General features: G+C 43.8%; 1 protein-coding gene across 2 annotated transcripts in view; it reads left to right on the top strand.

Moving 5' to 3' along the window:
- CDK8 (cyclin dependent kinase 8) overlaps window positions 1-25,559 on the top strand; it is a 55,032-nt gene that overhangs the window by 17,922 nt on the left and 11,551 nt on the right. For both annotated transcript variants that reach the window (XM_077298310.1, XM_077298311.1), the window contains exons 2-4: window positions 4,840-4,915; window positions 8,483-8,593; window positions 14,162-14,302. In XM_077298310.1, coding sequence (XP_077154425.1) covers window positions 4,840-4,915; window positions 8,483-8,593; window positions 14,162-14,302 — 328 coding nt within the window. The remainder of the gene's footprint in view (window positions 1-4,839; window positions 4,916-8,482; window positions 8,594-14,161; window positions 14,303-25,559) is intronic.

Genomic DNA, 25,559 nt, shown 5'->3' with positions numbered 1-25,559 from the left:
ATGGGTGTGGTTGGGACGTGGATATGGGTGTGGCTAGTTATGAATGGGTGTGGTTAGAGGCGTAGCCGCAAACTGTCCCTCTTTCCCATCTTCAAAAGTTGGGAGGTATGTTAAAAGTAGTAGGGGCACAACAAAATAGTTTCGCCTAGGGCACTGTAATCTCTCGGGCCAGCCCTGCACATAACCTAAAAACGAGTAAAAGTGAAATGTAAATCTTTCCAACATTTGGTGTGACCGCCCTTTTCCTTCAACACAGCAGCAATTCTTCTAGATCCACTTGTAAGGCTGTGTGCACACATTCCGGATTGTTCACGTTTTTTTGCGATTAAAACCGCGCAATAAACGCATCCTATTAAATAGAATGCAATCCGCTATTTTTGTGCATATGTTGCGTTTTTTTTCCGTGAATAAAACGCATCGCGGAGAAAAACGCAGCATGTTCATTAATTTTGCGGATTTTTTTGCGAATTTTCCGCTATTTAATGCATTGGGAAGCTCCGGAAAAAAACGCGAAAAATTTGCACGAAAAACACATGTGGATTCCCTGCGGGGAAAAAGTCCGGTTTTGTTCAGGAAATTTCTGCAAATCGTGACGTGTGCACATAGCCGTACAAAGCCGTGGATTTTGTAGGATAGTCAGGTGTATGATCACTTATATGTAGGTTAAGTAAAACAGGTGTAGGAGGCTTAAAACTGGGTGAGGAACAGCCAAATGGTGAGGTTGTGGAAGACAGTTTCATGTCACAGATAACACACAATGGCAAGAATGAGTACAGGAGCAAGACACAAGGTAGTTATAGTGTATCAGCAAGGACTGGGGTTTCCAGATGTGCTGTTCAAGCTCTTTTCAAAAAGCACCCAATAATTGGCAACATTGAGGGTTTGACACAATGGTCGGCTATAGAAACTGTAGTGGATGAAAGTGAAGAAGGCAGTTTGATCACTGAAGAGCTGCACATTGGTGGAGGGTCCTTGCAAGTTTGTGGCGGCTGAAAAATCTTTCTCATCATCTATCTTCCTGTGTGAACAGGACTCACACTATCAAAAACAACAAGAGTATGTTCACACCCTATATTTGTGCCTTTAAAAAAACCAAAACACTTTATTTTACCGACATAGTGAAGGGGATTTCTGTAATCTCAGGCACACGCTGCTTATTTCCTTGCAGATTTGTAGCGGTTTCCTATCTGCAGCATTGCAGCTTTCAGCTTTTTTTTTTTTTTTTTTTTCCAAATAAAACCGCAGCGTTCTTACTGCTACTGCATCCTGAGCGTGTGCACATCGTTTTTACTGCATTTATTTTCTGCCGTCAAAACAATATTTAGTGGTGTATTATATTATCAGAATGGCTGTTTGCACCTTCAGCTCACAGGTATTTCTCCCGAGCCCACCTTCCAGTTGAGTTGAATGACCAGATTAAACATAGTGGGGGCTGCTGAGCACAGGGGAGCAGCATCGAGACAAAGGTATCATTTTTTAAAAAATTTTATTTTATTTTTTTACACCTCCTTGGGCCAGTTACTAAGGTATTTTCCTTTATTACATGAAGGGGCCCAGCATGGGGGGACATTATTACAGGAAGGAGCTGAGCATGGGGGGGACATTATTACAGGAAGGGGGCCTAGCATGGGGGGACATTATTACAGGAAGGGGGCCTAGCATGGGGGGACATTATTACAGGAAGGGGGCCCAGCATGGGGGGACATTATTACAGGAAGGGGGCCCAGCATGGGGGGGACATTATTACAGAAAGGGGCACAGCATGGGGGGGACATTATTACAGGAAGGGGGCCCAGCATGGGGGGGACATTATTACAGGAAGGGGGCCTAGCATGGGGGGACATTATTACAGGAAGGGGGCCCAGCATGGGGGGGACATCATTACAGAAAGGGGCTCAGCATGGGGGGGACATTATTACAGAAAGGGGCTCAGCATGGGGGGGACATTATTACAGGAAGGGGGCCTAGCATGGGGGGACATTATTACAGGAAGGGGGGCCCAACGTGGGAGGACATTATTATAGGAAGGGGGCCCAGCGTGGGGGGGACATTATTACAGGAAGGGGGCCCAGCGTGGGGGGGACATTATTGCAAGAAGGGGGCCCAGCGTGGGGGGACCTTATTACAGGAAGGGGGACATTATTACAGGAAGGGGGCCCAATGTGGGGGACATTACAGGCAGGGGCCCAGCATGGGGGATGTTGGCCAGAATTGCTATATGGAGCCGATTGTAACACATAATTACTGAATGGGGCCAATTGTGGGACAAAAAAATTGTTTTGAAGGTTTTTTTGTCTATTAAAAGTCTTCAAAGTATGAAAAATATTTTGCCTGGAATATGTATGTGCCCATGATCAAAAATTGCTGCAGGTTTGACTCATGCCCACTATTCGTCCACAGACGCCAGCGGAACACCCGCGGAGACTGACATGTGGCCTGTCTCTCCAGACTGCAGCATGTCTATCTTGCGGGCATTCTAGTCTCTGCAAGAGAAATTACATCAATAGAAATGTATTGAATGCGGTGAATCCACACGGTTCAGTGATCACATGATCACATCCCGATTCACCTGCGTTCAATAGCCGTCAGCTTCTAGTTCTGGATTGTGGCTGCTAACACAGCTATTTTATGTAAAAATGAAACCAAATAATACGTTTGGCGTTGCCTCATCCTTAATGACCCACAGGCTATTAAACCGTGCCATAACTCATACAATGAATACCATTAAAAAACCACCCCAAGAATGTTAATATTTTATTTTTTTAAGGTAGAGTAAAAAAAAAATGGTATCCCTGAAAGCGTCATCTCCTCCCGCAAATAATGCGGCCCATCAAATTCAGACTTTTTTTCTGTGCGGCCCATTTACCTAGCTGAGTTTGAGGCCCCTGCTTTGGATAGAGGCAGTGTGTTTCGCCTTCCCAGCAGATTCATTATGTACATGATGCCAGCACATGGAAGATGAATGCAGTAGTCTCATAAAATATACATCTTTAATTAATACAAAGATAAAAATAACTAAATAGTAAAGCAGGGTTCTCCTAAAAAGACTGACCAATACACCCATAGTATACAGGGAAAACACATGGCGGTAAATAAATGAGTGCCCTAGTCGATCATATGACTGTCCTAAGGAGACCTGTATCTACTTATGGAGGTGGACTGTACTTATATCTAGTGATGTCCAACTGGGAATATGTGTGTAGCCCGGTCCAATGGCCCCTATGCGCGTTTCACCCCCAGCTTCGTCAGGGTGCATTTATTTACATGCTCAGTAGTGCGGCAGTGCTGTGGGGTCGGAAGTCAGGGAAATCAAGGAGTCTGAGGTTTGGCTTACTGACCCCAGAACCCTGGTTTTTACAAGCACTTAAAGTAATTGTAACCATACACAATGTGAATTTAGAGAAGCTGCAATACTGGGACCCACCTGTGTACAGGTGTGGCACTGTTATTTTCTCCCAGATGCAGACCTGTGTTAGACCTCGTGTACATGGCGGCGTGCACTTGCCAGTATTTAGTGTTTGCGTTCGACATATATTTTTTGTGGTTTAATCAAACCAATTTATGCCGTGTGCTGCACTCTTCTGTCCACCTGGTACCTTCTCCGCTGTAGTGGTTGTTCCAATACAAGGGCGTCTCGTAGAAATAATGGAGCCTGTGTATAGAGAGCCGGGCCACATCCTCGGCTTCCAGGACTCTGATTAGTGGGCCTAAACACTGCCTGGGTAGTAATCCTTTTTATATGGAAGTGTATTAAAAATAGATATAAATTCATGTATTATATTTGGTACTAAGTACTCGATCGTGTTAAAGGGAGTTTGTCAGCACAGAATGACTGTCCAAACCAAGCACAGGCGCTCAGTCCTCACGTTAGCCCTTCCACTTATTTATTTTCCCACGGTCTCTGCCCTTCTCTGGATCCATGAAGCCAAAGCTGTCCATCAAAGAGGGGGGAGGAGAAAGCAAGAAGGTAGAAAGTGCAGTTAAATAATTGATCCCGCCATGATGCATCAAGCGACTGTACTTGGTTTGAACAGTCATTCTGTGCTGACAGGTTCCCTTTTAAAAGGGAATCTGTCAGCAGTATTGTCTATGTATTCTGAGAGCAGCATGATGTAGGGGCTGAGAGCCTGATTCCAGTAATATGTCACTTACCAGGCTGTGTTTTTATTTCAATACAATGAGCATTTTATCAGCAGGAAATTATCACTGCAGGACTAGGTGTCTCCTGCCTCCTAAAAAATCTGCTCTGTCTAACCCTTCCCACACATTGTCATCTTTCTGCCTATACACAGTGTACACAGAAAGCTGCCAATCAGTGCTGTGGGCGGGATTATACAGAGCTCGGCATTCAGAGCACTGCTAGACCGGAATCAGATAGAACTGTGATTGTATCAGAATGACAGCACCCAGCCCAACAAGTGGCACATTGCTGGAATCTGGGTCTCTGCCCCTACATAATGCTGCTCTGATTACATTGCAAAAACGTGGTGTCCGATTCCCTTAAAAAGGGAAATTCAGGGAGTGTTCGTCCGACTCCATATAACTGCATTTGTTTGAATGCAGGGTGGAAATGTCTCCAAAGATGGCTCTGTATGTATGCAATCAGCTGATAGGTGCCGGGTGTGGGACCACCGGTCATGTATAGACGGCCCATCCTAAGGGTGGATGAATGGATTGATGGATAAATCCGGGATTGTATACTTCTAGATTCTGATGTCTGTCCTGGAGAAGAACCTCTGTGATCCATCGCTTGTTCACAGATGACATTTTTTATTTGGTCGTGTCCTGACTGATTTGTAGCCGCCGCTCTAATCCTGTCCTGCTTTTACCTTGTTTTAGGAAAGATGATCGAGATTATGCGCTGAAACAAATAGAAGGTACTGGGATATCTATGTCTGCGTGCCGAGAGATCGCGGTAAGCACAATCGTGGGTGGCGTCCGCGCTCCTTTATTGTGGTCACTTTCCGGCACGTCCCCTTGTGTGTTGTCATTGTTGTTATATGCTAGAGCTGCGCCGTCAGTGCTTTACCGGGTGTCGTGCTTTGATGCTGGGTTTCCTGTGGTGTTTGCAGCCCAGTACAGCAGCACCCCACAATATGCCACAAACCTGCACATGACGTTATTGCTGTGAACTGCACGTGTTTCTAGGCCACATTGCATAATGATTGCTACTAGGGAAGCGAGCTTAAAGGGACCTGTCAGCAGGATTGTGCTCCGTACCCTACAGTGTCAGGTCTGGGCCGTTAGGCCGGGGTCACACTAGACCGTAATACGGACGAGTGCTATGCGATAAAAAATCGCATAGCACTCGGCCCAATGTTAATCTATGGTGCAGCTCCCATCATCCGATTTTTTTTCTCCACCGTATTTCGGATCCGAGGGAACTCGCAGCATGCTGCGATTGTCAGCGTATCTCGGCCGAGACTTGCCAATGCAAGTCTATGGGTGCGAGAAAAAATCGGATTCCACACGGACCATGCGTGTGCATTGCGAGAAATACGCAGCGGTGTTCTATTGAAAAGCCGGTAATTCAATTGCCGGCTTTTCATTCCTCCTGCACAAACCCGACAGGATATGAGACATGGTTTACATACAGTAAACCATCTCATATCCCCTTTTTTTGCATATTCCACACTACTAATGTTAGTAGTGTGTATGTGCAAAATTTCAGCGCTGTAGCTGCTAAAATAAAGGGTTAAATGGCGGAAAAAATTGGCGTGGGCTCCCGCGCAATTTTCTCCGCCAGAATGGTAAAGCCAGTGACTGAGGGCAGATATTAATAGCCTAGAGAGGGTCCATGGTTATTGGCCCCCCCCCCCGTGGCTAAAAACATCTGCCCCCAGCCACCCCAGAAAAGGCACATCTGGAAGATGCGCCTATTCTGGCACTTGGCCACTCTCTTCCCACTCCCTGTAGCGGTGGGATATGGGGTAATGAAGGGTTAATGCCACCTTGCTATTGGAAGGTGACATTAAGCCAGATTAATAATGGAGAGGCGTCAATTATGACACCTATCCATTATTAATCCAATTGTTTGAAAGGGTTAAAAAACACACACACATGATTTAAAAGGATTTTAATGAAATAAACACAGCGGTTGTTTTAATATTTTATTGTTCTCTCAATCCATTTGCAATCCCTCGCTTGGATAAAATAATAAAAGCACAAGATACATACCCTCAGGTGAACCGTCACGTCCCACGCGGTAATCCATCTGAAGGGGGTTAATTATTTTACAGCCATGAGCTGTGCTAATGCACTCGCTCGTGGTTGTAATCCCCGGGTTAATGAAGGAAAGCTGAGTGATCTGTACTCACATTGAGTTGCGGTGAGGCGCCCCCTGGTGGATGAACTCATATGAACTCGAGCGTGGGAACTTTTCCAAGGCTGCAGTTCATGAGTTCATCCACCAGAGGGCGCCTCACCGCAACTCAATGTGAGTACAGATCACTCAGCTTTCCTTCATTAACCCGGGGATTACAACCACGAGCGAGTGCATTAGCACAGCTCATGGCTGTAAAATAATTAACCCCTTCAGATGGATTACCGCGTGGGACGTGACGGTTCACCTGAGGGTATGTATCTTGTGCTTTTATTATTTTATCCAAGCGAGGGATTGCAAATGGATTGAGAGAACAATAAAATATTAAAACAACCGCTGTGTTTATTTCATTAAAATCCTTTTAAATCATGTGTGTGTGTGTTTTTTAACCCTTTCAAACAATTGGATTAATAATGGATAGGTGTCATAATTGACGCCTCTCCATTATTAATCTGGCTTAATGTCACCTTCCAATAGCAAGGTGGCATTAACCCTTCATTACCCCATATCCCACCGCTACAGGGAGTGGGAAGAGAGTGGCCAAGTGCCAGAATAGGCGCATCTTCCAGATGTGCCTTTTCTGGGGTGGCTGGGGGCAGATGTTTTTAGCCACGGGGGGGCCAATAACCATGGACCCTCTCCTGGCTATTAATATCTGCCCTCAGTCACTGGCTTTACCGCTCTGGCGGAGAAAATTGCGCGGGAGCCCACGCCAATTTTTTCCGCCATTTAACCCTTTATTTCAGCAGCTACAGCGCTGAAATTTTGCACATACACACTACTAACATTAGTAGTGTGGAATATGCAAAAAAAAAGGGGGATATGAGATGGTTTACTGTATGTAATCATGTCTCATATCCTGTCGGGTTTGTGAAGGAGAAATGAAAAGCCGGCAATTGAATTACCGGCTTTTCACATAGATCGCGCTGAAGTAAATATATGTATGTGTATATGTATGTGTATATGTATATGTATATGTATATGTATATATATATGTATATATATATATATGTATATATACTGTATATATACTGTATATATGTTTTCCCGAACATTTGAGCACATAAATCCATTAGATGTCGGTTTTGCAAGCTTGCGAGAAAATCTCGGCATACGGATGTCACACAGATGTCACACGGATCATTTGATGCGAGGAAATCGCATCCTCGCACTGCACACGGATCACTGTTTTTGAAACATTTGTGCGATTCTCGGCCGTGAAAAACGGACCGTTTTTTTATACGTTAAGTGTGTCCCCGGCCTTATACTGATTGCAATAATACCTGGGGATGAAATCCGTCTTGTGGTTGTTTTTTCTTTATTTTCAGTTTTGCGTTAAATTTGTGTATAAGTCATTACATTTGCAAACAAGCTGCAGCGCAGGTCTCTTTTCCCAAGAGAGAGAGATAATATATTATATTTATATTTAAATGTATGTATTTTTTTCATTATGTAAGCTAGGCGGCAGGTCCGTGATGGATCAGACAGCTGTGAGCAGCCATACTGGTGAATACCTAATCAGGGCACCACATGAAGACCCCACAGGCCGCCCCAGAGCACAGGCATATCATTAGCTCAAAACTGAAAAGAAATTAATAAAGAAATATCCATTAGTTAATGAAAACTCAGATAATTTTTGCAAATTGTGAAACTTTTTTTTTTTTTTTTTAATTTCATCTTCTCGAGCAGTAAAAACCTGCAACAAGTTTCTGTAGTGAAATCGTAGTGTTACCTGCAGACTTGTTCTGTGGGATTTATATATACGGTATATTCCCAGCTCCAAGAACCATTTTTGGATTTTCCTCCCTCCAGTGCAGTGGTTTGGCAATGTAGAGGGGAACTTCTGTAATATTTAGTTCCTGGAGCTTTTCTTTTAAAGAATATTCCCATTGACCGATTCTTTATGATCAGTGGGATGTCCTGCAATCCTGAGTGATCATTTCGGAGCCCTTTCCCCACCGGTGCAGGGAAGAATATGGGAGCTGGCACACTGCTAAATCGTTGCTGCAGCCCCTTTAGTCTTCGGATCAGTGGGGGTCCCCATAGTTCAGATCCCTTTAAAACACCTTTTTAAATTAGAATCCTGTTTTTTCACTGTTTTACATGACTTGTGTCCATCCACATTTCACCCCGCAGCAGTATTTACTTTTTATTTTGTAGCTTCTACGAGAGCTGAAACATCCGAATGTCATTTCGCTGCAAAAAGTGTTCCTCTCCCACGCGGACAGAAAGGTGTATCTTCTATTTGATTTTGCAGAGCACGACCTATGGGTAAGAGCGCCGCGCATTTCTGTTCTTCGGTGAAAACTGTATAAAATGAAGCCGATGGAGATTTCTAAAAACTGGCGCAGAGTCGGGAAGCTAACAGATTCCAATGTTTCCAAAAGTACTTTTTTTTTTTTTTTACGTTTTGAAGACTGTTCAATGAGAAAACGGACTTTCGTACTCCAAAAAAAATTCCTACCAACCTCATTTTAGAAGATGCCAGTCTGTTCAGCTATAAATGTTAGGACTAGTGATGAGCGAGTATACTCGTTGCTCAGGTTTTCCCGAGCATGCTCGGGTGTCCTTCGAGTATTTGTTAGTGTTCGGAGATTTCGTTTTCATCGCCTCAGTTGAATGATTTACAGCTACTAGCCAGGCTGAGTACATGTGGGGGTTGTCTGGTTGCTAGGGAATCCCCACATGTAATCAAGCTGGCTAATAGCTTTAAATTATTCAGCTGCTGCGATGAAAACTTAATCTCCGAACACTAACAAATACTTGGAGGTCACCCGAGCGTGCTCAGGAAAACCTGAGCAACGAGTACACTCGCTCATCACTAGTTAGGACATAACAGATGATTGTTTTGGTTATTTACACGGACAGATGGACGCACACACACGCACGCACGCACGCACGCACGCACGCACGCACACACACACACACACACACACACACACACACACACACTGCTCAAAAAAATAAGGGGGACCCTAAAATCCCACATCCTAGATGTCACTAAATTAAATATTCCAGTTGTAAATCTTCATTACATAGTGGAATGTGTTGAGAACAATAAAACCTAAAAATGATCAACATAAATCATAACTAATATCCCACGGAAGTCTGGATTTGGAATGATGCTCAAAATCAAAGTGGAAAATTAAGTTACAGGCTCATACATCTTCAGTGGAAATGCCTCAAGACAAGGAAATGATGCTCAGTAGTGTGTGGCATCCACGTGCCTGTATGATCTCCCTCCAACCCTGGGCATGCTCCTGATGAGGCGGCCGGTGGTCTCCTGAGGGATCAACTCCCAGACCTGGACTAAAGCATCCGCCAACTCCTGGACAGTCTGTGGTGCAACGTGGCGATGGATGGAGCGAGACATGATGTCCCAGATGTGCTCAATCGGATTCAGGGCTGGGCAACGGGCGGGCTAGTCCATAGCTTCATTGCCTTCGTCTTGCTGACAAACTCCAGCCACAGGAGGTCTGGCATTGTCCTGCATTAGGAGGAACCCAGGGCCAACCCGTACCAGCATATGGTCTCACAAGGGGTCTGAGGATCTCATCTCTGTACCTAATGGCAGTCAGGCTACCTCTGGCGAGCACATGGAGGGCTGTGCGGCCCTCCAAAGAAATGCCACCCCACACCATTACTGACCCACTGCCAAACCGGTCATGCTGAAGGATGTTGAAGGTAGCAGATCGCTCTCCACAGCGTCTCCAAACTCTGTCACGTCTGTCACATGTGTTCAAGGTGAACCTGCTTTCATCTGTGAAGAGCACAGGGCGCCAGTGGCGAATTTGCCAATCCTGGTGTTCTGTGGCAAATGCCTGCACGTGTTCGGCTGTGAGCACAAGCCCATCTGTGGACGTCGGGCACTCAGACCATCCTCATGGAATCTGTTTCTAACCGTTTGAGCAGACACATGCACATTTGGGGCCTGCTGGAGTTCATTTTGCAGGACTCTGGCAGTGCTCCTCCTATTCCCTCTTGCACAAAGGCTGAGGTAGCGGTCCTGCTGCTGCATTGTTGCTCTCCTACAGCCCCCTCCATGTCTCCTGGTGTACTGACCTGTCTCCTGGTAGTGCCTCCAGCCTCTGGACACTACGCTGACAGACTCAGCAAACCTTCTTGCCACAGCTCGCATTGATGTGCCATCCTGGATGAGCTGCACTTGCTGAGCCATTTGTGTGGGTTGTAGAGTCCGTCTCAGGCTACCACGAGTGTGAAAGCACAACTAACATTCAAAAGTGACCAAAACATCAGCCAGAAAGCATTGGTACTGAGATGGGGTCTGCGGTTCCCACCTGCAGAACCACTCCTTTATTGAGGGTGTCTTGATAATTGCTAATAATTTCCATCTGTTGTCTATTCCATTTGCACAACATCATGTGAAATTGATTGTCAATCAGTGTTGCATCCTAAGTGGACAGTTTGATCTCAATAAAGTTTGACTCACTTGGAGTTATATTCTGTTGTTGAAGTGTTCCCTTTATTTTTTTTTTTTTTGAGCAGTGTGTGTAAAATGTATGTATGTATATGTATGTGTATATATATATATATATATATATATATATGTGTCTATCTAACACACACACACACACACACACACACACACACACACACACACACACACACACACACACACACACACACACTTTATATTCTATAATACAAAATGTTTTATATATGCTTTTTCTCGATAACCAAAATAATCATCTGTTATGTCCTAGCGTTTATAGCTGAACAGACTGGCATCTTGTAAAATGATGTTAGTGGTATTTTTTTTTTTTTGTTTTATTTATTTATTTTTTATTGAAAGAGTATTGTCCTGTTGATCATTTGTTGTCTGATGTCATTGCGCTTGTTTGGCCAGATTGCACTAAATTGGCTGCTATAGACTAAAATCTGAATGGCTTAATCAGTGGCACAATCGCTCGCCGGTGATTAATTCGTTCATTCAGTCACTGAGGGCCCAGCTTGGGCTTGAAGCGCTTAGGCGGTTTCTTAAAAATGTGATCACTCCTTCAATTTTAAAAACATTTAAAAAAAAAACAAAAAACTTTTTCAATTGCAGTTGCTGGAATTATCTACTTATTTAATTAATTCAGTGCTTGTTCAACCATCCCAATCCTTCTCTGCTGTGTATGGCCTCCTCTGGGTATATTTGCCCACACAGGTTCGCAGTTGCTCCATCAGAATGCAGAAGGTCTGCGGCCGCTGCATAGAAGACGGCGTGTATATGCCTGAATGTAACGGCCTCTGCTGTAGCCTGTTGCCGCCTTATGATGCACTTGGCGGTGTAATGAGATTTGTTTTATAAATCTCTTCCGGATCTCGCACTCCTAAGTTTAAGAGGTGTGTGATTTGATTGACAGCTCTGGGCTAATTGGTGACATGTGTGGCCGGAGCGGTGTTATTACAGGTGTCTGCACAATGCTAAGCCCTGAGAATCGCCCCGCTGCTCGGCCTCTCTGGTTCGATTCCAGGTTTTAATCCACTTTCCATTTAGTCTTGGGAAGAGTTTATTCCTTCTTTTTTTTTTTTTTTTTTTTTTGGCTCCTGTTTTTTTTTCATACCAAAGAAAAGATAGTGGAGCGGGTCATAGAATGAACTCAATGGGCCGGGGCTCTCCTTTCAGGAGAAGTATACTGATCCACTGTACCGCACGACGCCACGGCCAGGCTTCCGGACCTGGCTGGGATTCTGAGAAAGTGCACTCCAGAGCCGGCAAGGTTCCAGCATCTCGCCTTTCACCGGCCTCGGCTACAAGTAGAAAGGACTCTTTGCCACTTCTGCCTCCTAAATGCAAGCTTTTGTGTCCGGCACAATCAGGTGTCCAATTCAGAAACTGCATTTTAGCTGCTCTCTCTCTTTTCCTCTTAGCGTATTATGAAGGGAGAGAGTTAGCAAATGTGACTTGTAGATTTAACTACTGCCAATAATGTCAGCACTTTTTCTGCATTGAGGGCAGAATAGGTGCAAAGGCAAAAGCTAATTCTACAAAGGCTGTCATTTAGAGCTGATTTCACCTTGTACCAGGGAGCTCTTTAGCTCCACCCTATTGACAAATATATAACATAAAAGCTTAGCATTTTAAAGCGGACATGTCACCAGATCAAAAGTGGCCAATTTTTGCCTTTATTTTATTCCTTCTGCTAGTAAAAGTGTTTTTCTTTTTTTTTTTTTAAATCTGCTGTATAGTTTGAGATGTGGGATATTTTATTTAGTGACTAATTATATGACCTTTGCCAAGGGGGCAGTGCTCACGGGGAATTATGCTGAGCAGCCTAGACCCGCCCCAGAGGATCCTGTGAGCCACGCCCCCTTGTAAAGACCATAAAAATAGCACTAGATGGTTGTAGTTGCTATAGGCCGAAACACATAAGGTTTATTTGCGTTTCTCATTGTTTTTTCTCGACATACTTTTTTAATGAAGTAAGCTTCACCAATAAAATGGAATTATTTTTTTTAAACCACTAATATATTTCCTTTGGTGCTGGAATTTATTCCTTTCTCCCCTTGCCTTGCCCTGGATTAAAAAAATAAATAAAATAAAAACAAACTTTAAAAATGCTGTCAGTGCCAAATGTATGACTCGGAAACCAGTTTTTGGCTTGGTTCACCTCAAGGTTGCTTATTTGGTCTGTCCTTTGCATTGTATAGGCAGAAGAGCACAATTAACAATGTCGCTGGACTAGTCACAGACAGAGACCAATGAGTCTGACAGACTCCAGTGTGCTGCATTATTTTGTTTGGTACTTTTGGCTATGTCTGAGACTCCAACTGTTGGAAACAGTCACACACACACACACACACACACACACTGTCTTTGTCGGAGCCCTTGTATGGAGTCTTTTGAGCCAACTGTGGAGGTCTCAGGACCCAGTTTTCCCAACGTTCTGCATAGAATCAATGGGCCTGCAACATATAAAATATTATCCAAAAGTTTAGGTTCTCTCTAAACATAGATGTCCATAGTAGTGGCATAACTGATTAAGTCTTAATCCGTTCCCTCAAGTCTCCACTGGGCGTTCCTTAATCGGTGAAGGGCTTGGAGCTTCTTTTAGTATGACCTCCTCCTCTCTTCTTGAGGCACCCCTATATTGGTCCCATGGATGGCACATCGAATGACACAGGAGACCACCATAGCTGTCACAGCAGAGGGGTTTTGGAGGATTTACTTCCAGAAGCTTAGGGCACTTCATGGCGGAAGGACTCTGATATTAAGATGTTCTTGCTTCTAGAACGTCTAAGAACGCGATAATGGGTGTTGTGTTAACCCGTTTACAGACATCCATCTAGAGGGACCAGCCTTGAGCCTCCCCGGGGTCTGCATAGGATATGCCCCCCACCGGATCACTATCATGCCATCAACACCTGCTTCCTCCAAGAGCCTCTTAATACTAATTACCATGTTGGTTGGCAGGATAGCCCTGTAATTTGGACTGTAAAAGGGACAAGGTTATGCAAACGTGCACAAAGCAAAGGCCTTTTTTTGGGGCTTTCTTAGGTGGTTGGCCCCAAATGTAAATGTTGGTAAGTATGTCGGGAATAAATGTGACGCAGTGCTGGCGGGTGAAGACTCTCTGTAGGGTGTTCCCGGCTGTCACAAGTCGCTGGACATCTTATCTGTCATCAGCCGTGTCTGTTTTTGTGTTGTTTTTTTTTTTCTTCCCACCAGTTGGCCATACAGGTGGTCTTTGCTTCCTTTTATTACTGCTCTCTGACCTTCAGCCGCAGGTTCATGCAGAGAAGGTTCCAGGAAAGTCAGAGACTGCACAACTGAATGGAAATTGCCTTTCCCATGTCTCGTCTCAGTGCCAAATGTGTTTTTGCTTCTTTCAGCACATAATCAAATTTCACAGAGCGTCGAAAGCCAACAAGAAGCCAGTGCAGTTACCTCGGGGAATGGTGAAGTCACTACTGTATCAGATCCTAGACGGGATTCACTACCTGCACGCCAACTGGGTGTTACACAGAGACTTGGTAAGTTGGTCAGCCGCATACTCTGCTAGTAGGGGTTGTATCTCGGCTCTAATCATTCCTTGCATGAAGCAAGTGTGGCCAATTTATAGAGTTTTCCTGTATTATTGGAAGGAAACTACCTTTTTAGGTCATGCCAATAACTAGTAATAAGGTTACTGGAGGGTCTGGTGCCTTGTGTTTCCAAACAGATTTCAGATGATTTTTGGGAAGAAATTTTTTTTTAATATCTTTTGCTACTTACAAATAGTCTAAAGGCTTTTTGAGTTTTAATCTACCTTTTTAATGATTCATCTGTCATCATATTACACAATGCAAAATTAAGCTGATGTATTTACTTTAAAAATCCATGTCAGAACAGCTGTAGAATCCTTTGTGAAAGATTTTCCTAAGTAATGTTAAAATGAGCATTTTTTTTTTTTTTTTAAAGTCCATCTCTAGCCATATTCATAAAATGCTAATCTTAATATCAGGACTATAGTGGTACTCTAATTTTAGATTTTTTTCAATGCAAGTACACCAGCCTCATCAGATTTCAGCCATCTTATATATTTCTTATATATATCCTCAACAACGCCATGTGCAGTAGCGGCCCTCCCTATTCTAGTGATGTAAATAGCGTGCCCCCTAGTGGCCACAATTTCTTAAGCAGGGCTTAGTCTTTTTTTATACTGAACTTTTTTAATCCCCCAAGAGAAGGATAAAATAAATTATGCAGAATTAACTCTTCATAATAATAAAGTTTTTAGATTTGACCTGATTCTGAGATGTTATCCAAACATTTCTAAGTGCTTTTGCGATTTCAAGTACGTGTGGAATGTTTTCTAAACGATCAGAGGGGAAAAATCCTTGAAATTAATAGCTGTTGGGTAATATTTGTTCTGGGGTGGTCACATAGGGCCAGTATTGGCAAGCATGGGGATAAGTCTATAGTAAGTCTTCACCCCTTGATGACAATGTCAGTTAAAGTAAAAGTCCTAAGAAAGTGGGGTCGAAGACCTAATTATTAAACTTATATTTAGGTTTAAAGGGTATTTGTCACCACGTTTCACATCACATACTGCATAGATTTAAATGGATTTTTTTTTTAGACCTGATGAGGCTGGCAAACTTACTTTGAAAATCCATGTTAGAATAGCCTTATAATCCTGTTGGCAAAATGAGAATTTTGAGTTCAGGTAAGGAACCAGATATCTCATGAAAGTGTGTTCAGGTTTTGCTCACCCAATCTGACAGCTGCTGCTTGTACTGAGCAGTGTGATGACTCAGCAGGTAGGAGGGACACTGAGAACCTGACTATCAGGCCAGGTGGGTGGAGATTGAGTTAATCAACAAGGGTTATAAAGTCATTCTGACGTGGATTTTCAAAACAAATGTAGAAGCCTCATCAGGTCTAAGATCTATTTATTTATTGTCTAACCTTTATCAACTGTAGGTTAAATGCTTTTGGTAGGAAGGCACCTTTTAGGGTACATCCACACAGGATGGAAAATCAGCTGCAAAACGTACATAAATTATACATAGGTCACAGATCTATCAGTAGATTATATGCTCTGCTTTGCAGAGGGTAATATACACTGCTAAAAAAAAAATAAAGGGAACACTAATATTCCACATCCTAGATGTCACTGATTGAAATATTCCAGTTGCAAATCTTTATTGATTACATAGTGGAATGTATTGCGAGCAATAAAACAAAGATAGTCAATGTAAATCAAAATTAATGTCCCATGGAGGTCTGGAGTTGGAATGATACTCAAAATCAAAGTGGAAAATCAAATTACAGGCTAATCCAACTTCAGTGGAAATGCTTCAAGACAAGAAAAAGATGCTCAGTAGTGTGTGTGGCCTCCATGTGCCTGTATAATCTCCCTACAACACCAGAGCATGCTCCTGATGAGGCGGCAAATGGTCTCCTTAGGGATCTCCTCCCAGACCTGGACTAAAGCATCGGCCAACTGCTGGACAGTCTGTGGTGCAACGTGACCACTTTGGTAGGTGGAAAGAGACATGATGTCCCTGATGTGTTCAATCGGATTCAGGTCTGGGGAACGGGCGGGCCAGTCAATAACTTCAATACCTTCACCATGCAGGAACTGCTGACACACTCCAGCCACATGAGGTCTGGCATTGTCCTGCATTAGGAACCCAGGGCCCAGTGCACCAGCATATGGTCTCTCAATGGGGTCTGAGGATCTCATCCTGGCAAGTAATGGCAGTCAGGGTACCTCTGGCGAGCACATGGAGGGCTGTGCGGCCCTCCAAAGAAAAGCCACCCCACACAATTACTGACTCACTGCCAAACTGGTCATGCTGGAGGATTGGATCAGCAGAAGAACGTTCTCCACAGCGTCTTTAGACTCTGTCACGTCTGTCACATGTGCTCAGTGTGAACCTGCTCTCATCTGTGAAGAGCACAGGCGCCATTGTCAAGTCTGCCAATCTTTGTGTTCTCTGACAAATGCCAATCTGCCTGCAAGGTGTTGGGCTGTAAGCAACACACCCATTTGCGGATGTCTGGCCCTCATACCACCCTCATAGCCTGTTTCTGACAGTGTGAGCAGACACATGGATGTTAGTGGCCTGCTGGGGGTCATTTTGCAGGGCTCTGGCACTGCTCCTCCTTGCACAAGAGGAGGTAACGGTCCCGCTGCTGGGTTGTTGCCTTCCTATGGCCCCCTCCACATCTCCTGGTGTACTGGCCTGTCTCCTGGTTTCTGTTCCATGCTCTGGATGCTGTACTGTCACACAGCTGCCCTTGTTGCCTCCTATTGATGTGCCATTCTCGATAAGCTGCACTACCTGAGCCACTTCTGTGGGTTGTACACACCGCCTCATGCTACTGTACCTCTAGCAATGACAAAATGCAAAAGTGAACAAAGCAGCCAAACAGGATGAGAACAAAAAAAATGGTCTGTGGTCACCCCCTGCTGAACCACTCCTCTTGCTAATTGCTGATCATTTCTACCTGTTGTCTGTTTCATTTGCACAACAGCAGGAGAAATTGATTCACAATGGGATGGTTTGATCTCACAGACGTGATTGACTTGGCGTTACATTGTGTTGTTTGTGTTCCCTTTATTTTTTTTGTTTTGCGCTCTCTCTCCCTTTTCTCGCTCTCTTTTTATTTTATTTAGTTTTATGTTAATGTACTCGTGCATAACTGCCCTCTGGCAAGCTGCTGACCTCCGCTGTTCATACACTGCCCGCAGGATGGTTTCTTGGAAGCTAATAAAAATAAATAGTCTGACGGTTCACCTCTTCATTCATTTTGCACTTATGTGCAACGTGGAAGTAGAATCTATACGGTAAATACATATGGAAATGCTGAAGCGACACAAAAATATTATAAAGAGGCCAATGGTTTAATGTACTTGTGGAAATGAGGTCTAATTCTTAATTAATGGTGTTCTCTAGAGCATTAACAACAAATGGCCAAACCTCTCCTGGCCTCACAGCCTTTACATGGACTTGTCCATCCCAGCCTGTGAGTGTTTGAGGCCATTTTTTTTTTTTATCCGAAAGATATTAAGTTAGTCCTGGTGAATGGGTTGAGCCATCTGGATAATACATTTTGTAACAGGTTCTGCTGATCACCTGGGGTCAGACGGTGAGGTCCAGATCACTTATCCCAGTCCACACTATAGAGCACACTGTCACTGCTATATGGAAAGTGTGACATTACACGGAGCATATTTTAATGGGTGCCAATTATTTCCTCAAACTTTTTACATGTCAGTGGTGGTAGTTTCCCAAATTCCCTGTAGATTACTGTAATGAAGCCCTGAGAAATGTGATCGCTCATTGGACCTTATACGATTGAGCTATTAAAGACTGCATAGTATTCATACATTTTAAAACTTGTAAAAAGGAAAAAAAAAGCTAATCCATATACAGAGCTGGGAAGTGAGAGTCCGTCTTCTGCACTCTTAGGGTTTTGCTTCTCTATCGGAGGAGATGGGCACAGCGCTCGGTTGATGGCTTCCATGCCCTCCATGCAGCGGTCAGTGGAGATCGCTGCGCCTCCAGTAGGGAGTTGTCTTATACTATCGGCTGATTCTCTTTATTCTGAGCCTGTATATAAATGGATAAATAATCTGACACATGATGGACCCCATAAGTCCCTTCTTCCCTTTACATCAGTTATGTAATGGATCATGTTTGGGACATGATCGGGAAAGAGAAGCGCACGTGTGATCTGCGTTAAGCGGCACATTTATTTTCGCGCGCTGATTACAGCCCTGGCTTGTGTGCAGACCGGTTTGCAGCTCACAATTGGATCCCATCATCCATATTTGCTGCAGATCTCGTTGTGCCAAGTCTCTTCAATGTGTCCCAGTTTACAAAGCCACAATCAATAGCTCCCCACTGTCACTAGATTACAGCGAGCGAGCGGAGGCCTCCATGTGCCTTGCTGCACAGCAGTACCCTCTGCAGAGCCGGCGCCCCTGTTGTCTTAATCACCCCGTGTCCTTGTTAAGTGGAAGCCCCTCTGTTCATCGACTGGGAACCACCCAGCGGGACGCCCACCTAACCTTTTATTCTTATCTTACCTGCATTTTCTCATTGCTTACTGTTAAAACGATTTCTGCCACCACATGTGAAGTGCGGATCTTCAGCTCGTGTCTGTAGCCTCCGGTCAGTTTTTTTTTTTTTTTTTATAAAGGTAACCTGTCACATGCATGAGATTTCTCAATCTGCCAGTAGTCTGCATTTTCCCCATGCAACTGTTGCTTGCAACGCTGGGGTCCTGAGCTCAAATGCCAGCAAGAACATTTGCAAGTATTCTGTATGTTCTCTCCGTGTTTGCTGGGTTTCCTCCAGGTTCTCCGGTTTCCTCCCACATTCCAAAGACCATACAGATAGGGAATGTAGATTGTGAGCCCCAATGGGGACAGTGATGATAATTAGAGATGAGTCGGGAAAGGTCAGTGGCGCCCAGCACCTGCGCACTGCAGTATTTTACGCTGCCCTCAACATGGCAAATCAGTACGCCTGCGCAGGAGCCGCAACAGATCCAAGGAAGAGGACGTCATCGCATGAAGATTGGAGGTGCCGGACCGCGACGCCCATCGGACCGGGCCGCCTCCCCCGGGTGAGTATAATCTAACTTGTTTTTCTTATCCGGTTACATTGGGGGCTTATCTACAGCATTACAGAATGCTGTAGATAAGCCCCTGATGGCGGTGGTCGCAGCTCATATACGGAAAATGAGGTGACAGATTCTCTTTAATATACAAACTGAAATGGAACCGTTGACCTTCTAGCAAAGTGTAGGCATGCTCTGTTACCTGTGCAGAGGTCATCGTGCAGAGAGAGTGGAGGAGGTGAGCTGTGACCTCACCTATGGTGAAACCTGGTATTTATACATTGGTGTTGCCTGTCTGTAATGCTGTCCTTGATGATAATGAAATGCTGAGAAGTGATGGCTCAATAGCCGGAGCAAGAACTGTAAAAAAAAAAACAAAAACAAAAAAAAAACCTGAAATAATGCCACTCGTGTTTATGGCCGACGTCCGACATTGCAGCTCAGCTCCAATTACTCAGCATCCTTACAATACACAGCCCATTGATGAGAATAGTGCTTTTTCTGGGTGGATTCTGCTTTAGGAGCAGTTTGGGATGTCTACGGACCCAGCAATTCACTCTTCTGATTTTTTTTATTTTTTTTTAAATTTCAGGAGGGGTCCTTGCAAATTAGTATTCAGTCTGTGTAAGCAATGTGGCTTGATTATCCTCTCCAGATTCCTGTGAGATGGTAATTTGTAGAAAATTCCAAGAAAATTAGGTCACTTAAAACGTTGAGACCTCAAGAAGAGCAAGTTCTGGCATATTGGGAAAAGGAGTGGGGGCATCGGAGTGGCCTGTTATTCATTTGGCATGTATACGCCGTACATAATGGACATATTTACTGCCTGCTTTGTATTATTTTCTTGGGTGCATTGCAATGTGTTGGCTTGGTTTGAGAATTTTGTATTGGAAAATGTGCATGATAAAATAAGTTCCCATGTATATAAATCGTCTCTGAAGCATGGTATTTAGAAGCCATTTTTCTCTTGTGAGGTCCGAGACCCACGCTGAGGTGGCCACTCATGTGATGTTCTATTACGTTGAAATGAAGAAATTAACAAACTTTCAATGACGCTCCTTGTTCTTACCGCCTGTTCATCTGAATGGAACGCATTTATTGGCACCTAAAGATTGAAGATGAGAATGGGGTGACTGGTTTTGGGGGATGCGGGGGGCCCCCAATCGATGCTTCTTTCTTATCTGAGGTTGTTTTCATAAGTTTGAACCAGTGGTAAAAATGTTCCTAATTGTTTCTGAATTTTGTACACAATGCTTTCCGTAGAAAAATAACAAAAGTTGCTTGAAGAACAGCTAAATTGTTACTTTCCCCCCAAATGACTGCAATCTGAAATCGGAGATGCCAATCGACAACTTCCCAGATGATCAGTTATCAGAGACCGCCATCCATAACCATTACTGTCGGCTGACTCCGTTGAAATCTGCAACGTAAGGTCCTCATGCATATTAGACTGAAATGAAAATCGCACCCTTGCTAAACAAGATGTAAAAAAAAAATAATAATTTAATCTGGCATCAACATGTCTGTAGAGTTCTGCAAATGTTCTAAAAAGAGAAAAATTATCTCAATAACAACCAAGTGTCTTAAATGTACGGCTTTTTGTCCTGGGATTTAAACTTGCAGCATGGTAAATTAGTGGCGCTGGGATAAAGTTCCTGCTGTCCTGCAGAAGCAGGTTGAACCTCCAGCTGCCAACAAAGCCTATGACTCTGTACACTTCTGTAGGCTTTTTTTGACTGCTACAAAGCATGCAGTGAGCACCATGCAGCAAAAAGCATTGGCATTTCAAATCTGCTAGATTCTAGCAAACCCAGATCACCAGGGTGGACAGAAATGTGAGCAGCCTCTTCCTAAATCAGCACCCTGGTATCGCCAGTATTAGATCAGATAAACAGGGTAGAGAGCAGTGTGGGCAGCCCATTACCTCAGAACCCCTGGTATCAGATAGACAGGATACAGCAATGTGAGCAACCTCTTCTTACCTCAGCACCCCTGGTATCTCCAGCATTAGATCAGATAGACATGGTGGACAGCAGTGTGAGCAGCCTCTTCTTACCTCAGCACCCCTGGTTTCTCCAGTATTAGATTGGATAGACGTGGTGGACAGCAGTGTGAGCAGCCCATATTACCTCAGCACCCCTGGTTTCTCCAGTATTAGATCAGATAGACAGGATACAGCAATGTGAGCAGCCTCTTCTTACCTCAGCACCCCTGGTATCTCCAGCATTAGATCAGATAGACATGGTGGACAGCAGTGGAGCAGCCCATATTACCTCAGCACCCCTGGTGTCTCCAGTATTAGATTGGATAGACATGGTGAACAGTGTGAGCAGCCTCTTCTTACCTCATCGCCCCTAGTATCTCCAGTATTAGATCAGATAGACAGGATACAGCAGTGTAAGCAGCCTCTTCTTACCTCAGCACCCCTGGTTTCTCCAGTATTAGATTGGATAGACATGGTGAACAGCAGTGTGAGCAGCCTCTTCTTACCCCATCGCCCCTGGTATCTCCAGTATTAGATCAGATGGACCGGATACAGCAGTGTAAGCAGCCTCTTCTTACCCCAGCACCCCTGATATCTCCAGTATTAGATCAGATAGACAGGATACAGCAGTGTAAGCAGCCTCTTCTTACCTCAGCACCCCTGGTATCTCCAGTATTAGATCAGATAGACAGAATACAGCAGTGTGAGCAGCCTCTTCTTACCCCAGCACCCCTGGTATCTCCAGTATTAGATCAGATGAACCGGATACAGCAGTGTAAGCAGCCTCTTCTTACCTCAGCACCCCTGATATCTCCAGCATTAGATCAGATAGACAGGATACAGCAGTGTGAGCAGCCTCTTACTTCAGCACCCCTGGTATCTCCAGTATTATATCACTATGTACTGATAGCAAAACTTCCTGATCACATGAAGGGACGGGGCAGAGCATCTACTGCACATGCTCACAGGCACCTGGGCTATTAACATTCTAGGAAGGTTTCTGTCAGGATAACAGTATGGCGGCCATTTTAATGTTCTACTTTGATTTTCATAGAATAAAGTTTGATTTGCTAAAGTATTTAAAGAATTCACAATCTTTTTGTATTTCCGCAGAGAACCTCTTTAAATATTTGCCCAGTTCATCGATCATCTGTATAATGCTTCTGAAAATAAGAATTCCATATTGCTCAAAAGTATTTAATGTGTTAAATTTGGTAAATGAGATACTTCACTGATGTAACGTCCCGCACCTTGGTGTTTTCAGTACTTTATTTTGTTTATTATATTTAGTTTTGTTGTATGATCATCAGACAATCTGTTCTTTCTGCGTTGCCAGCGATGAGTAGCTAGCCTGTAAGACCCTCCACAAGGCTAACCAGACATGCCACCTCTCCCACCCATGGGCAGATGGGACTCGCAGCGGTGCCGACCTGTGCGACCGTAAGACCCCGCTCAGACCATGTGCTGCTATCTTGGTACTGAGAATGAATCCGATTTAGCAGTGGAGCGGCTTATTGCCTCTGGTTGTGGTGCTGGAGTACTTGGCCTTGTGATTTAGGGTTGAGCACTTGAGCTGCACCTGTGCTTCATATCAGGTCAGACTTTTGTATGTGGCAATTTTATTTTTATGCACTTGGTAGTTTTATGGAACTTGTATATTCCCTAATCTTTACTAATGTGGGAGCAAGAAAAGATCATATTAGGGGCCGACTTATTCCATAACGTATAGTTGGTTTAAGTTGTTTTTTTTATCATAATTGTCCATAGGAGTTACACCATATGCATCTGTAACTGGCACTATGGTTGGCTATTGCCGTGCCCCATTTATGTGAAGGGTTAATGATTTTTTTTATTTTTTTTTCTTATTTCTTGCATTTCATTGAAGGATCTGTCGCCAGGTCAAGTGCAGTTTTTGCTCTTATTTTATTCCTCCTCCCTTGAGCATTCTTTTTATTTTTTATTTTTTTACAATCTGACATTGTTTCAGATAGTAGGGTCTTTCTTGTTAGTGCTACTTTTTGTTTTTTTTTCACTGCTTTTTACCAAAGGGTTGTTATGCAGAGCAGCCTAAAGACACGCCCCTGAGGATCCTGTGAAGCAATCCATATAGTAAAGGCCATAGAAATTAGCGCTAAATAAAAAATAAAAAAGCCCACATTTATGGAACCCTGTGACTTATTTGAAATCTAAAAAAAAATAAAACCCTCAGGGGAGCAGAGGGATTAAAATACCAAATTTTGTCCACTTTTGACCTGTTGACAGGTTCTCTTTAAGCCGGCCAATGAAGTGCCAGTTCAAGTAAACTGGACGGCCATGTTATTTCTGTATAGGGATAAATAAAAGGTGGTGTACCTTTTTTGACACCACTCACCTCTAAAGGCTTGTTCATAGCAGCATGTGGTCCGTCCGATGGACCAATTGTGTCCAATCGCAGCAATCATTTGTCTGGTCGGTCTGTTATACAGATGGGCAGCTCTCGCACCCATCAGTGAAAGAGTCCATATATAAACTGTCATTGGCCTATTGGGAAACCTTGGCTTTTGACGTTCAGAGATTCAGCATTTACCTGTAGGGAATCTTGGTTTCCCTGTTCCCAGGATTTTTGTGGTAGTTCACCAATACTTGTCCTGTAATTTTAAATGTTTTTGCAGGTGTAGAAGCTTAAAGATGTTAGATTAACGTGAACCTCTCATCTCCTACACAGGCAAAAATCTGCACCATAGCGTTCTACTTGATGGAAAAATGTTTTTAAATGCAAGAGTCCAGTGGGCTGTCACGGTCTCCCACAGTCATGTAGAGTCCACCCTAATGGCTTGATCGACTGCCACCGGCAAGAATATGTCACATGCGGCATGCAACACGCGTGCAATGAAGCAAGCATTGCTGGCCTTGTCATTTGTGATTTTTTTTTTTTTTTTGTTTGTCTTTTCAGAGAGGAGGACTTGAACTCTAGCTCCACATATTTAATGTAGCAATCTTAAAAGTCAGTATCGACCCTTTAACGAGCCATATGACTTGAGATAAAAGTGAAACCGGAATTTCAATTTGCAGAAACAGGATTCAGGGTGTTTCCCTTCTTCAATGCAAAGCTCTGATTTGGCTGTATGAGAAGTGGCCTATAGGTCTCCTTACACTGGCATGTCACAATGCTCCTCTGGTGTAGAAGTCTCCTTAACCCCTTTCTGCCATTGGACGGGATAATACGTCTGATAGCAGAACCCCCGCTTTGGTGCGGGCTCCAGTGGTGAGCCTGCATCAAAGCTGGAACATGTCAGCTGTTTTGAACAGCTGACATGCGCCCGCAATAGGCTCTGGCGGGATTGCGATCCGCCCGCGCCTATTAACTAGTTAAATGCCGCTGTCAAACTCTGACAGCAGCATTTAACAAGCGCTTCCGGCCATCCGACCGGAAATGTACGCACCAGTGACCCCAGTCACGTGATCTGGGGTCCGCATGGCAACCAGAGGTCTCCTTGAGACCTCTATGGTTGTTGCTGCCAGATTGCTGTGAGCGCCACCCTGTGCGATCTGAGCTTCTAACCTCCCATGGAGGCTATTAAAGCATGCCAAAATTTAAAAAAAAAAAGTTTTAAAAATATGAAAAAAAAAAATATAGTTTAAATCACCCCCCTTTTGCCCCATTCAAAATAAAAGTTAGAAAAAAATATCAAACCTACACATATTTGTTATCGCCGTGTTCAGAATCACCTGATCTATCAATAAAAAAAAGGATTAACCTGATTGCTAAACGGCGTAGCAAGAAAAAGTCAAAACGACAATTACTTGTTTGTCGCCGCGACATTGCATTTAAATGCAATAACGGGCGATCAAAATAACGTATCTGCACCACAATAGTATCATTAAAAATGTCAGCTCGGCCCACACAAAATAATCCCTCGCCCAACCCCCGATCACGAAAAATGGAGACGCTACGGGTCTCGGAAAATTGCACAAATTTTTTTTATTTATTGAAATGTTTTTTTCACCACTTAGATAAAAAAGAACCTAGACATGTTTGGTGTCTATGAACTCGTAATGACCTGGAGAATCATAGTGGCAGGTCAGTTTTAGCATTTAGTGAACCTAGCAAAAAAGCCAAACAAAAAAACAAGTGTGGGATTGTACTTTTTTTGCAATTTCACCGCACTTGGAATTTTGTTCCTGTTTTCTAGTACACGACATGGTAA

The sequence above is a fragment of the Ranitomeya variabilis genome, chromosome 3, assembly GCF_051348905.1.
Source record: "Ranitomeya variabilis isolate aRanVar5 chromosome 3, aRanVar5.hap1, whole genome shotgun sequence".
Classification (NCBI taxonomy): Eukaryota; Metazoa; Chordata; class Amphibia; order Anura; family Dendrobatidae; genus Ranitomeya; species Ranitomeya variabilis.
This window is presented reverse-complemented; position numbering and strand designations above follow the sequence as displayed.